The sequence below is a fragment of the Haliaeetus leucocephalus genome, unplaced genomic scaffold (assembly GCF_000737465.1).
Source record: "Haliaeetus leucocephalus isolate CR32 unplaced genomic scaffold, Haliaeetus_leucocephalus-4.0 Scaffold752, whole genome shotgun sequence".
NCBI lineage: Eukaryota > Metazoa > Chordata > Aves > Accipitriformes > Accipitridae > Haliaeetus > Haliaeetus leucocephalus.
In genome coordinates this window covers 3,044,875-3,060,142 of record NW_010973188.1, presented here as the reverse complement: position 1 = coordinate 3,060,142, position 15,268 = coordinate 3,044,875, and the positions used below count along the sequence as shown (strand labels likewise).

Genomic DNA, 15,268 nt, shown 5'->3' with positions numbered 1-15,268 from the left:
ACCTGCATATTGAGCCAGGTTGGAGATCATTCAGTCAGATGGCACTCCCAGTGAAGCCTAGTGTATACCTACCAGAATGAGTCAAATTTTCACAAATGAGGTAAATTATATACTCCAGTCTTAATTTGAAACATGAGAAATTGTGCATATTAAAGCACTTTCTGCATGAAAACATCTGTCAAGGCAGATATTACTAAATAACATTTAATGACTGACCACTAGGTCATTTCTAATTAAGAAGTTGCCCAGTACTTTGAGAAATTCTAATTAGAATATAATTCATCTAGAAGGCTTGCTTTGCTTAAATGCAGCAAAGTGTCTTAAGTGTGTGTAGTTCTTATTGAAATGCAAGTTGCTCTCTTTGCATCAAAAGGAGATAAATATTTTCCATTCAGTTTTATTACTTAGTCATTTACACAAAGTTAGTCAGTTTTTGAAAAGCATAGAAATCTGATTTCAGAGTTAAGTGCAGAAGTCCTCCTTCAGAAATTTACACTTCCATGGTGCTTAGGCCTGGAACCAGCTGTGGGCTGCTGATGTTGAGATTGCTTGTGTCCTCCAGCAACAGGCATTTGGGACAGAGGAGATGAGAAGGGCTGCAGTACTTTCTAGCCACAAGTTTATTCTGAATCTTTCAGTGCAGCTACTAGGGCTGTGGTGGTCTGACTAGGCTTTCTGCTCCTACAAGTTGCCTTTCTTGGTCCAATTTTCGTAAGAACCTTCTGGATATCATGACTGTCCTAGCTGGAAGCTGTTGCATATTTTGTTTTTATGCCTTGTCATCTGTGTCATGTGTTGTCTAAAAATTGTGAAATTATAAGTTGTTTCTTCTGTTTATGCATGTAATATGACTTTGGAAATCTGAATTTATTGTCTTTTGAGACAGATTTATTCATGTAATCAAAAATCACCTACCAAACGTAAAATAGAAAGTGCATTGTATAGAAATGAGATCCATTGTTTCAAAAGCAGGATTATTATTTTAATTAATACTGAATCACTTCTTAGTGTTCTTCAGTCTTGTTTATGAATATTTTAATTGTCTTTTAGTTACTTCAACATAATATAGTAAAAAAAACAAGCCCTGATCCAATTTTGATAGTTGACACTATCATTTCAAAGTTATCAGTGTTCCTGAGAAGAAATTTGACTGCATTCTTTCCATGAATGGTAGCACTGATTTCTTTCAGAAAACAAATTAAAGACTATTTTTGTTTACACTTGGATTGTTCAAAATTCTTGTAGTGACCCCTGACTTTTTTGAACTCAGACTATTTTTCTTGAGCAAAAATATTTTCTTTTAAAATGAATAGATAGATTTAAATAACATACTGTCAGCAGATTGCAGCTTTGACCAGAACACATTAATAAACATGTATGTTCAGTTCTAGAATTTTGTTTTTAAGTTAAATGTTTAAATGTGGTTAAATACTCCAAGCTGTGATGATTCTGATGAGCATAAATTCAGTGCATTAAGCATGGAGATGAAAGAATGAATTTCATTTTATAGGAATGTTTCAAATTCCAGTATGTCTGTGACCAAATATGGGCCTCACTCGCTATCTGAAAAGGGTAGAGAGTGGACTTGCTGCATGTGTCCAAATGAGCTACAAGGCTGAAGGCAGAGAAGACAGCTTTACACCACCTTAGTGTTTCCTGCAATTCTGCATTAGGCCAGCTGGGCCTGGGTGGTCTGAAGAGCTGTTATAATGGTTAACACAGCCAAAACACAGTGAACTTCTCTTCCCAAATACTCTTTCAGCTGGAGGCTGCCAAAGGGAAACACTACAGAGCTGATATTCCAACCATCGGCTTTTGTAGGCTGGTCTATAGCAGAACAGCTCTCTGCTGATCAGCTAGTCTTTCTGCAACACTATGCTTAGCTATAGTGGGTATCAAAGCTCTTCAGGTTGTGTTGACCTGTGAATGAGTAGAAGACCAGTAGGCTGTGAAGCATTTTCATATTTGCTTGCTGTAAATCTAGTAAAGTATTTCAGTAAATGGGCAAATTAAAGGAGGTTAGAGTAGCTTTATGATGCAGTAAATCACTCAGCGTGTTTCACAGTAACCAAGCAAAGCATATTCTTTCATCAGTAAGTGACAGGTACAGTTCTTGTTATAAGTAGGCACAGAAATTTTCCTAGGATTGGATGTTTACACTTGGCATGGTTTATTATCCTTGGAGAAAGGATACTCAGGCTACGTTATGGCATTATTAATCCTGAAATAAAGCTGAAATGATTCACTTCCTGAATGTGATTGAATTAGGCATGACATCGCCCAAGGAAAGGTAGGAGAACATTGCATGTATGTTTCCAGCAGAAAATCAAAGTGGTGTTGAACAGCAGCTAATGCAGCCCCAAAGACTGTTTTAATCTATTTTTAAAAGCTATAGTAGAATTGGAGAATGAAAGCAGAACATTGGAAGGTAATACCTTCTGCAGTATGTCCTCCCCTCCAGCACAGAGTTCTTCCATGCATCGTCATACGGTGGAGAGAGAAAAAGATTCTACTACATTGTACCCTTCTGTACACAAATACCTCTACATTATCCAGAGGGAAACCTTTCATTAGGTATATAAATGCTTTGTCACTTAAATTTAAGTACATTAGAACAGAATTTGATCCCATATCTAACTTTTCGCCTTTTAAAGTTTTGATTCATGTATTTCTTTTTAAGTCATCACAATTCCCCAGTGTGCAATGCATGTAAGAGAGCTGAACAAGTAAATCAATACTTAAGTAAAAAATCATAATATAGATTGAGATATTGAAAAGCCACTGGGGTTTTGGATCTTTAAGCAAGGAGAACTGTTTAGAGAAAAGTAACAAATAAGGATTAAGTTGTTTTTCAGAAGTTTTCTGGTTTTTTTTATTTCTTCTGGACTATTCAGTCCTTCCCTAAATCACAGTTATTAGAAGAAAATACGTTGTTATATTAACTGTTGACTGCACTTAGACTTAATGAAATTTAATTTAGTATTGTGGCATTCAGCCCATGCAACTGCATGTGTGTGTGTGTGGTCATGAGTCAAAACTGAGGTCAGTTCTTCATTTGATTCTTTTAACTATTTGTGGAACAAGATTCTGGTAAAGTGCTTTCAAAACACAGTTGTGTTTTGGGGTATTTCTAATGTAAAACCTTGGAGACTGCCTTACCCTGGACAAAAATCCAAGTAAAATTTCTTCATGAATGTTCTCAGAAAACAAGGAGAAACATCCATGAGTAAAGTAAATTTTTATTTTGATATCTGAGCTATCCATTCATTTCCATCTTCTATCTACTAATTAATGTATGTAAAGTTCTTTGAAGATGAAGTTGGTTTTGGACTTAGTGAAACTATATTATAATTATCATGGTTTATAACAAGTTTAATGTTAGCATGTGTTTTCTTGTTTAAATGAATACTATCTTAATGTTGTTCCCATCTTCCTCCTTCACTTCTGTTTGGTTTTGGAGGGTTGGTTTTTTTTTTTTTTGTCATGAAGATTACTTTGTTTGTAGTCGCACTCTTCACATAAGCAGACAAGCATTCAGCTAGGAAATGGTTGTTTTAGCTTTTTTTTTCCCCAGGAAATTCAGTGGCAGTGAGTCATTAACACATTGCATTTTCTGAGAGCAGGTTGACCTGACACCCAGTAGACCTATAAAAATCTGTGGGACGGTATCACACACTAACTGTTGTTGTTTTAAGTCCTTCTTGGTGGGAAAGATTGTGGGATAGATTAGCAGCAGTTTGGTTACAGTGTCTGAGTTGTTCGAAGCTGGGAGCGCTGTGGTGGCTCTGGAGGAGAATGTGGTAGCTGACCTCACCATATATCAAGCTGTGTGCTTAGAAGAGGGTATAGGAGGAGCTGAGACACAGCAGTCTCATCTGTATAGTACTGAAGCACCACTGTCAACGCCCTGGTTACGGCAAAGTTTCTGTGCATTTGGATGAACTTGTGAGAGCCAAGTCACCAACAGGGCCTCTGGGATGGCATGTGGTTTCCACTGCCATCTCAACAAATCCAAAGTAAGAGTAAAGCTTTCATTTCTTGTCAAACTTTCATGGAGACAGAATACCAAATCTAGGAGCACAGTGTGTCAAGGACCAGTTGCATATATTTGGCAAGTATAATACTAAAGAGTAACAGCAAAGAGTCAGGCTATGAGCCAGTGCAGAATGATGATGCTTCTTTCATACCAGTGGGGTTACACCAGTTTATTACCATTGAGAAGGGTCAAGTCATTCACATTTATCAAGCACCATCTATTACAAAATCAAGGCTTTATTTACCAGTTCTTTATAAATCATAAATAACAGCACCTACTATGAGAGTTTGCTGTGGAGCCATGCAAGGTGCTGGGTGGAAAAGCTCCTTGCTTAACCTTTTTTTTCTGTATTGCTAACACAGGGGCTTTTTACCAGTGGAACTTCATTACTCTGTTTTCCTTGAAAATTGAATTTAATATTTAGTTGGTCTTTAGAAAGCTTTATTTACATATTTATGGTTTTATAGGACTGCTACATAGTCCTTCAAAATATTTCCTCTGTGTAGATGAAGAGGTTTAATCAAATCACTCTACAAGCATATCATCAGTTCATGCTTCTGCACAACAAAAGATTATTCAGATTACTTCAAAGTAGCTTTTTCTCTAGTTTTTACAATGGAGCAAATTAATTATTATTGCTATACTAATTTAAAACTGAAATATTTTTTGTGTTTATATACAAGAAATAGAGGGCTAAAAAGAAAAAAAGAGTCTGTAAATCTTGAATCAGATTTCTTTTCCAACTGCCTGAACAAGTTGGTTCCAGTGCAATTTGCACAGCTGGGCAGGCTGGCAGGTGGTAGGAAACATTTTGAGTAGGTGGCCTTTTACCACTGTCTGAAATAAAGTGAAGTAGGTAGTGAATCTGGAAGGGTTGGTTGTTGGGGTTTTTTTACCCAAAGTTCTTAAATAAACACTGTTCTTACATGTATGTATGTATATTTCTTTTGAAAATTTGAAGGTGGTTTTTTTTTATCAACTTTTGGCTTGTTTCTGTTGAATCCCTAGATAGGCTTGTGTAATTCAGCATAGAGCATCAGCTCAGTAATTCTATGAGCTCATTGAGAAGACATGACTTGGAGAAGAGGCATTAAAAATACACTATAATTAAGTTATGCTGAAGCATCAGAACATGCACAGTAAAGTTAACTTTAAAAACTGACAAATTCAGTAAGAGGAATATACGTGTGGTGGGTTGACCCTTGCTGGATGCCAGGTGCCTACCAAAGCTGCTTTATCACTCCCTTCCTCAGCTGGACAGGGGAGAGAAAATATAATGAAAGGCTTGTGGGCCGAGATAAGGACAGGGGAGAGATCACTCACCAATTACCGTCACAGGCAAAACAGACTCAACTTGGGGAAAATTAATTTAATTTATTACCAGTTCAATCAAGTAAGATAATAAGAAATAAAACCAAATCTTAACACTCCCCCCTACCTTTCATCCTAGGCTCAACTTCACTCCTGATTTTCTCAACCTCCTCCCCCTGGTATCACAGGGGCACGGGGAATGGGGGTTGGGGTCGGTTCGCCACATGTTGTCTCTGCCGCTCCTTCCTCCTCGGGAAGGACTCCTCACTCTTCCCCTAACTCCAGCGTGGGGTACTTCCCATGGGAGATGGTCCTCCATGAACTTCTCCAACATGAGTCCTTCCCACGGGCTACAGTTCTTCACAGACTGCTCCAACATGGGTCCCTTCCACAGGGTTCAGTCCTTCAGGCACAGACTGCTCCAGCGTGGGTCCCCCATGGGGTCACAAGTCCTGCCAGAAAACCTGCTCCAGCGTGGGCTTCTCTCTCCACAGGTCTGCAGGTCCTGCCAGGAACCTGCTCCAGCATGGGCTTCCCATGGGGTCACAGCCTCCTTCAGGCATCCACCTGCTCCAGCATGGGGTCCTCCCCGGGCTGCAGGCGGATATCTGCTCCACCATGAACATCCATGGGCTGCAGGGGGACAGCCTGCCTCACCATGGGCTTCCCCACGGGCTGCAGGGGAATCTCTGCTCCGGGGCCTGGAGCACCTCCTCCCCCTCCTTCTTCACTGACCTGGAGGTCTGCAGGGTTGTTTCTCTCACATGTTCTCCCTCCTCCCTCCTCTCTCTGGCTGCAATTGCAGTTGCACAACAGCTTTTTTCCCCTTCTTAAATCTGTTATCCCAGAGGCACTACCACTGTCACATATTGGCTCGGCCTTGGCCAGCGGTGGGTCTGTCTTGGAGCTGGCTGGCATTGGCTCTGTCAGACATAGGGGAAGCTTCTAGCAGCTTCTCACAGAAGCCGCCCCTGTTGCCCCTGCTACCAAAACCTTTCCATGCAGACCCAATGCAATCCATATCAGAAACTGTAGAAGGACCATTCATTGGTATTTACATACATATAAGCCAGTACTTAAATGTAGCAGTGACCACATTAAATACCAATAACAGAGTACAGGTGAATGGGGTGTTGTATTTTTAAATATGAGACGTACAAGAACAGTTCATCTGGAAAGAGATTTCATACAGGAGTAGTAACGACAGCATCTGTGAATGTTTCCTGCAGAACAGTTGAATCATTTGGAAAGATAGATGACTGGGTATTGATAAATTATAGGAAGATCCCATCTACCTGCAAATTAGCTACTTCAGTAAATAATGCCATGAACCTTCACTATTAGTAGGCTCTAACAGGATTTTCCCAGTATCACCGATATCCAATACATTCCTATGCTAGTTTTTCTCAGCAGTGACATGACAAATTCAATTGACTTTAAATTTCACAATTACAGTTTATCTGTGTAAAGACTTAAATATAAGCTGTTAAAAAAATTTTCCTTATAAAATCCAACTAGCAGTTTTGCTACTAAGTGTTCAAGGTCACTCAGCTAGTTGAAGTCTGTAACCTGTGACTAGAATTTAAGTGCAAAGCCAGATTTTTGTACCCCCTTCTGCAGAACAGAATCATTTTTTTTTCATTTCACTGTCAATATGTGTATATATATATATGCATTTCAGTTCAGTAGCTAAGTTATTCAAAGTTAAAAAACTGCTTGAGAATTATAACAATAGACACCATTTGTATCTTCTACAACATACAGAGTTCTACGAACTTAAAAGATATGGTTCAGTTGAGTAGTACAGATAATACTAGTGTTGTGAATAAAATTATTAAATTCAACTTAGAAAGCAGGTTTCATAAATGTTTTTTTCTCTTCTGATCTAACTCTGCAGGGTTTTACTTTTTGTTTTTTACATGCCTATATACTTGCAGTATTCACATACTAAAATTTATCCATATATAGATTTTTAACCTTCCTTAAAATGAAGCTTGATGCAAACAATGAGTAAAATCATCATCTACTAGATGAAAAATGCATCATTAATCATTTTAAACATTGAAAGTATGAATGCTCTTATGTTAATCTATATAATTACTTACCTTGCTTAAATACATGTAGAATGGTAGAGTTATTCTCCTAGATAGGAAGGAAAAGTGCCAAATTTTTCATAAAGGTGACATATAAGCAAATAGCAATGTATTTTAATGGTTAACAAACAACACTTGGTCTTTCCTTGAAAAGAAGAACTATAAAATCAGTCAAATTAATATTTAAAATAAGTTGTCTTTTTCACTGATTTAAAATTTAAATGCTGTCTTCATTAGACAAAGCATTTCTGCTAATTCTACGTGGATATATTCTGGATATATTCCAGAAAAAGCGACAAGAGAAAGTGATATGTTATGTATGTCCTCTGGGAGATATTTTCCTTTTTTTTTCCCCAGTAATATAGGTTAATTTTCCTATAAATAAAAATGTATATTTCAAACTTGTAAAGGGAGAAAGTTGTTTAAAGATGTCCAGCTATTACAATGTAGACAGTGAGCAATTATTTTCACTATATGTGCCAATGTCAACACCAATGAGTAACTAATATTAAATGATAAAAAACAAAAGTTAGATTAGAATAGAAGAGCACAGTCTTTGTTAAAAATATGTATCTTAATTTGTAATTTTTTTATATTCTCTTTCTTCCATCTCTTAATTTCTCTTTTGCTTTTCCTCTTCCTCCAAAATCTATATGTGCTTTCTGCACGTGTGTCTGTAATTTGTGTATTTGTGTAATTGCGTTGAGGATTTTTTTTTTTAAATGAATCTGGATATCGAGATTTTTCCTGTATTCGGAGTAAAGCATACTGTCTCTTCCTCTAACTTGTTTCCAATGACAGAGTTAGTGCTTCATCAAAGCAAGTAGAATTGTTCCATGGTTTAGTATTTGAGGACTAATCTGACAACCCAAATTGCCAACAGGTAGAAAATTCAATAGTGAGTTCTTGAGTGTTTCAGTATTTGCTTTCTATTAGCTTCTAGGTATTTCATAGTCTTCTCTTCCATTATGTTCCTTGTCGTGCCTGATGTTTGAAAGTGGAGGGTTAGCAATATGTCCTTTCCTACCGACAACTTTGCAACAGCGTCAATATGTTTCTATTTAGGGATGTTTCAGTAATTAATCAGTAATTCAGTAATTCAGTCTTTAGTTTGCTAGCTGTTAAGATTCAAGTTCATTCTTCACAATAGTCACAGAAGATAACGGTATTGATACAATGATGATCTTCCTTTTGGGATCAGTTGGCACTCTGTAGATGCCTTCAATCATATTTTGAGATTTCAGGGCAAAAGAAAGAACATAGACTAAGCGACTGAAGAAACTGTCTAAAAAAATGTCACCAAGTGCATCAGAACAAGTCTAGCTTACTAAATATTCTGTGTTAGTGCAATCTTTAAATAAGATATTCCTGCACTTATATGGGACATCTTCCTGCTCAAAGATTGGATGGGTCAAAAGGTAGACTGCTGTAGGAGAACATTTCAGCAGGTTTTTCTGCTCTTTTCTTATACCATTCTCCTTTTTAAGTAGTCCACTCCCTCTGAGGTAGAAAGTCATGTAGTCTGAGAATTTCACTTGAAAATTCCTTTGAGGCAAAGCTGATCCTTTGTAATTCATGTGGTTTCCATCACATTTTATTCAAAGTTCTAGGACAGAAATTATCACCCTTTGTCACATGTGGCTAAGTCCATAGAGGTGAAGTTGATCCAGGTGGTGTCAAGGTACTAGATTAGGTATTGGAAGCATTGGAAGAGCTGAGGGATAAGCTCAACACTGATATTTGGAAAAAATCACAGCTGATATGGCAACTGCTAGAGCCTGCTGTACTGTGAGCTTAAGTCTTGTGCTCCTGTGTACTGGGACAGGTAGCCAAACTTGTGGAGAAAAATTAAGAAGAAGGTAGGAAAATAAAATGTTCTTTCTGTAGGTTTCCAAAAGCAAACTCTAGCACATCTGTTATAATTCACATATTCAACTTCTTACCCTCATTGGTTGTGTTGAATCAGGAGCAATATACAATGAGATCAAGTAAAATGATGAAAGTTTTATAAAAACTAAGAGGAAAGGTAATAAATATTATGTATTTTAGATAAAATTATCACTAATACCTGATTTTCAAGGAGCTAGCTGGAATATCTGACTTCCACTTGAAGCTTGTTTACCCAGCAAGGTAGGCATTTTTCCCTAGCTTAGGGAAAGGGATGGAAAATCTTATGTAGGAATAATGTGCATGAACACTTTAAAGTAGGTCTATATCAACGTGCTGTCTCTATTTTTCTGAAAGAGGAGACATGACAATTTATGATGGAGACAATTATAGGTTAGGGTGGGGTATTTAATTATTTCTTTTTATTATTTTAAGGTTTTGATTATCAGTGCAAGCTACATTGTTACTGTCTCCTGAAATAAAATCCTAGTTTGGCTGACTTAGTTACAGATGGTATCCAGATTGTTGGACAGGTCCTATTCTAAGAATAAGTGAATTATAAATACAACCCCAAGTGTGATAAAGGTCTGAGGCCCAATGCTTGGGGCATAGGAGAATAATTCAGTGACACCCTGAAAGGGACACTGATGCAAGTAGCCTAGTGACAGCAAACTTTATCAAAGCAGTTGTTAATTATTACAAAGTTGTATTCCCATGGATATAATCCTTTTCACCCCACATCACATGTGTTCTGTGCTTCCTGAAGCATATTCTTGCTATTAAGATGGGGTAAGGTCTTTAGGCTAGAGATGGTATTTTTGCATTGTGCTTCTTCCAGCGCAATGAAGCTTCAGGCACTACTGAATACAAATACTAATAAAAACTGTATTAAATGCGTCAAGCAGTGTTCCATCCTGTATAAAATATACTACGTCACTTAAAACTTGTCTCCGTGAATATTCTTGTGAGTCATGTTTGACCGTGCAAGCAAGCATCTACGCAGGAAAAGAGAGGTTGATAAGCCAGTCAAAGTGTATTTGTTTTTTAATTCAGAGTACTCAAGAATGATGTATAAATGTAATTTTTTTTTCTGTTATGTTCTCAGCAGTGTTTTAAAGGCTTATAAATCAAATGTTGTCAGTATGGGGAAAAGTGTTGATTGGAGTGTTAACTCGTAACAGTTCTTCTGCACATCCTTAAAAAAAGATAACTTCTGAAGAAGAATCTGATTATTTTCAATTTTCTCACAGATATCAATGAGTGTCAGTTACAGGGGGTATGCCCTAATGGTGAGTGCTTGAATACCATGGGCAGCTACAGATGTACCTGCAAAATGGGATTTGTGCCAGATCCTACCCTCTCAAGATGCATACGTAAGTAACAGTGCCAATCAGAGTACCAAAACAGATACTTAGGTGTACTTCAGATGAGGATTTATTTGACTGGCCCCAACTCTTCTAAGCTGTCCCCATCTTTTTTGCTGTCCCTGCCTCCTTTTCTCAGCTTATCACTTTATTTAGTCATTCTCAGTGCTCATGCCTCTTTTTTGTCTCTGTCCTGGGAGCCTTAGTCTCTACCAGTGGCTGTCTGGGATCCTTGCCATCTTTTCCTGTTTTTTTTTGTCACAAAACCTTCAAGGCCACATCCAGCCTTCTCATACACTCACTCTTTCTCACCAGCCTGGAGTTCTTCCCACTATTTTTTTTTCCCCTCTCTGCTAGACCCCCAGCCAAAATCATCTTTGTGTCCTGCCTTCCCCTCTTCTACCTCTGCAGCTTTGACCTGGGTAGTTTACATTACTAAACATTCAGCCCAGGATGATGTTTGGCACATTTTCCTTCTTATTAAAAAGGATTAAAATTAAGAAGTAATTAGGTGGAAGAAAAAGTTGTGAACAGCATGAATGCAAATATTTTTCTCTGTTAATCAGCTTTTACTTGATTTGAGATCAACTGCCTCTGCAAGAAGAAAAGAAGGCATAGAGAGCAACTAAATTTCTCACTTTAAGTTTTTTGGGAAGAATATTTACAAGTGAAAAATACCCCATTTCCTAAGCTCCGTATCTGAGCTATCTTTAGAGTTACAAAATATAGTCTAGAGTCGTGGGTGAATTCTTTCATTTTTTTCAGCATAAGTATCTTGTGCTACTAGGTAATGACACTCAATTACTGAGGAAGTTTTTCAGCATTTTGAAGAATTTCTTACCACTTTTCAGCTTAACACCAGAAAAAAGGAGTTGGTTTTCATTCTTGCTTTTACATGTCATGTTGAAAATTAGGTAGTCTTTGTATTTTTTGAGTTAAGTGAACATACTACCCAGACCTGTGAACTGTATGTTAATGTGGATGCATAAATTAGAAAGGTGGACGGATCTTAGCTTCCTGTTACCTCACAATACTCATAGCTTATGGCCTTTGGCTCTTCCACATTAAAACTAAGTATAACAAAATGTAAATACATAATTGTCTCTTTTATAAAAAAAGTTTCATGTATGATACTTAATCCTTTTGCAGTCTTGTTTATATAGCCTACTTATAGCTGAATGTTCCAGTGGCTATGTAGCTTGATGCAATTGTATATTGCCAGTGATTGACCTTAGTCTTCAGCAGTTGGACTTGTGTTAGAATTGAGAGAGGTGATTCTGACTCTTTATCATGGAAGCATGGCAACTGCTGGTTTGGAAATGATTTTTTTTTTTTTTTTCCTTTAAAATAGTTTTTATCCTTGGTCTAGGTTGAGTTGGAATTCAGGAGTGTTTGATGTGAAATAAGAATTTTCTTTTATGTTGTGATTGTGGCTTGAGATAGGTGTTTGAAATAAAATTTCTGCAGATAGTAATGCTAATCGATTTAACTGGTGTTGGAAATGTATTGGTGGTTCTCTGTTTTGCTTTTCCTGTGAACAGTACCATTGTCTCCTCCACTTTCCTTGCAGCTGATAATCCTATAGTTGCTGAAGAGAAAGGACCCTGCTACCGGTTTGTTAGTGCAGGAAAGCAATGCATGCATCCTCTTTCTGTTCAACTCAGCAAGCAGCTTTGCTGTTGCAGTGTTGGCAAAGCGTGGGGCCCGCACTGTGAGAAGTGTCCGCTTCCAGGAACAGGTAAGAACTGCCCATTAAAAATACAAGCTCTTGCCCCCACCCTATGTTTGTTATGCATGCTTTAAAAAAAAAAAAAATCCAAGAATTTATTTTAAACAAGAAGTGTCCATCAGTAAATTATGATAGTTCTCTACACGATAGTAGAATAATCACATGTATAGTAGTTTTTTCCATACGGATTTGTGATTAAAACAAAGGAATTATGTTGTGATAGAATTCCAGATTAACAATATTTGCATCTCGGAATACTTCCTTGAACTTTGATTCTCCATCACATGAAGATAAATTTATTGTACGTTATATTCTGACTATAGATACAGGCAAATTAAGCCAAAATCTAATTAATACTCTTCAGTTGTTAAAGGCACCAGTGAAAGGATGGCAGGTTTTGAGAATCAGGTTACAGAACAACATGTGTTGTAGTTTACATTACAGTTAGTGGGATATGTATGGGAGTATCTGTGCTTTTTAACCTTCCTTTACCATCCATTTTGAGGAATGTGCTAAATATGGTGTTGCCTTCTTAACAATAAACTGGTAGATAAACATTTCATGCCACCTTTCACTTAATTCCTTACTTGATACATAAAGCTCACTTGTATTATCAGTGTTCACCTGGAGTCCTACTGTTTTTTAAATATATAAGGACTTGGTTGGTCACTACCCTCATTTAGGCTGCTCATAGATTAAGAGACCACATATTATAGATACTGATTGCTGCTTTCAAGTACCTTTTATTCCCCAATTTTGCTTAAAACTTAAATGACCAAAGTTGGAGTCTTCAGTCAAAATCAACTGAATATTATTTTTTGATGTCCAGCCTGGTCAGTATTTTAGCACAGGTATTTGTAATGGTAATCTACTGTTCTTACTGAGGTTGCTGCTGCAGGTATCACTATTATGATACAGGTCATGTATTTCTTTGGAGTATTTTATAAAGATTCAGATTTTCAAAACTAGCTAGCTGCTTTGGGAAATCCACAGCTAGCATCAGAGACGTGATGAAAGCAGCAGATTCCTTACTTTTTTAAGTTGGGCTTACAGAAATGGAAGTGATCAACATTTTTGAGCATTTCAATTGATTTTTAAAGCCACTGCTTCCTGTATGACCACTGGGTTGCTACATCACTGATTAGGGTTTTAAAAGTCCAGTTCACTTTGAGATAAATAATATTTCTATGGCTTTTTAATGGATAAGAAAACATATTCTCATCAGATGACTTGCAATTTAAATGCAGATGCTTTACATCTATGAGAATATTGCATGAGGCTTTATACCAAATTGTGTGTATTCTGGAGCAGAGAATATATCTTTTTGTTGACTGCTGTCTAGTCGTAAAAAAGACAGAGTTGAATATTATGTGAAATTGGTTATTTTAGCGATTTTTCTTAATGAAAAGACTTCAGAGAGAAAATCTGTGAGTAGAAAATTCTGATGAACTGTGTGGAAAACACTTTTCCCGTTTCATGACAACTTTCATGATTTAAAAACATGTTCCTTTCTGTAACAGGTTAAATTCATAATCTTTCAGAGTTTTCTGAAAAATGTGTGAAAGTGGGATACTCCAGAATGGGGTAATGTATTTACTGCAGCATCCCATGTTAATTTAAAAGTCATTGAATTAAAAAGTCATGATCTCACTTTCTTACAGCTTTTAAAATATTTGTACAAAGTAGGCCAGCTCCAAAAGAGAGACTGAGAGAGGCCAGCTTTCTATACCCAAGTGTTGAGAGCACTTATCAGAGCTGTGGTAGAATAAAGCTCACATTTCTATTCTGCATTTGAGAGAATATGGCCTGAAACAAGATGCATCCTAAGTATGCATCTGAAGGGACACATGTCAAATTTTCTCCGACTTCCTCCTTTGACCAGAATTCCCACCCTCAGTTGGGTGTTTTTGTGGCAAGTTTTGATATTAGCATTTCCCAACAAAAAGTATTTCATGATTCTGAATCCACTCACTTGGTTTGACCCTTCATCTTTTCTATTACTAAGACACCATCAGAACACAGTATGTAATTAATGCATACTGCAATTTAATGTACAATTTAATGAATTCATCTGTGGATTACCTATAGCTAGTATTTTGCGGGTTTATTTTAGATGCTAATTCATTTTAAAACCTTGATGTGTTCAAAGCAGAATTTGTGAACTTAGCAATGACCCACTCCATGCATCTCTTAAGAAGCTGTAAGAAATCACATCGGGCACATGGGAGACTAAATCTTTGATGTTTCATGCCAACATAGCTTTACCTAGAGCAATGAGGACAGTGAAGCACTGCCCCTCAAGACAAGCTCTCCCTGTCCCTGACAGGAGCATAGCTATTATCTTTGATGGGAGGAAGGCTGACCCATATTTCTTTTTCATTCTAGTCTTCCACTAGGACTGCAAAACCTGATGCTCATGTAGAGCAGCTGCAGAGAGCAGAGCAGGTGCTGCTACGTGACTTTCATTACCCTTTTCTGTAGCAGCTTTATAAATGAGATTATTTCCCCTCTCTTCCAGTGGTGATTTGGCTTTTTATGACCCCGATCTTGTTTTTATCCAGACCACTGAGGTCAGTGGAAAGACTTATTCAATTCAGTGGAATTTGGATCAGGGCTGGTATGAGACCTCTGATGTATTCAAATGGGATCCTGTGAATGAATGTTGTTACTGATTGATATTCTTCTGGTCCTCTAGTACAGGGGTGGTGAGCTTTTTTCCTTTGGTTTCTGCAAAAAGAGGGTGATAGAAATAGTGATCTTCATTCCTTACGCAATGTAAATGATGATGACAATTTGCATACTTAAATTCATACTCAGAAAGTATATACTGCTTGAAGAGGATTAATTA

At 37.3% G+C, this 15,268-nt stretch overlaps 1 protein-coding gene across 2 annotated transcripts in view; it reads left to right on the top strand.

Annotated features, from left to right (window-relative positions):
• LTBP1 (latent transforming growth factor beta binding protein 1) overlaps positions 1 to 15,268 on the top strand; it is a 204,793-nt gene that overhangs the window by 116,862 nt on the left and 72,663 nt on the right. For both annotated transcript variants that reach the window (XM_010581212.1, XM_010581211.1), the window contains 2 exons: positions 10,578 to 10,700; positions 12,262 to 12,429. In XM_010581212.1, coding sequence (XP_010579514.1) covers positions 10,578 to 10,700; positions 12,262 to 12,429 — 291 coding nt within the window. The remainder of the gene's footprint in view (positions 1 to 10,577; positions 10,701 to 12,261; positions 12,430 to 15,268) is intronic.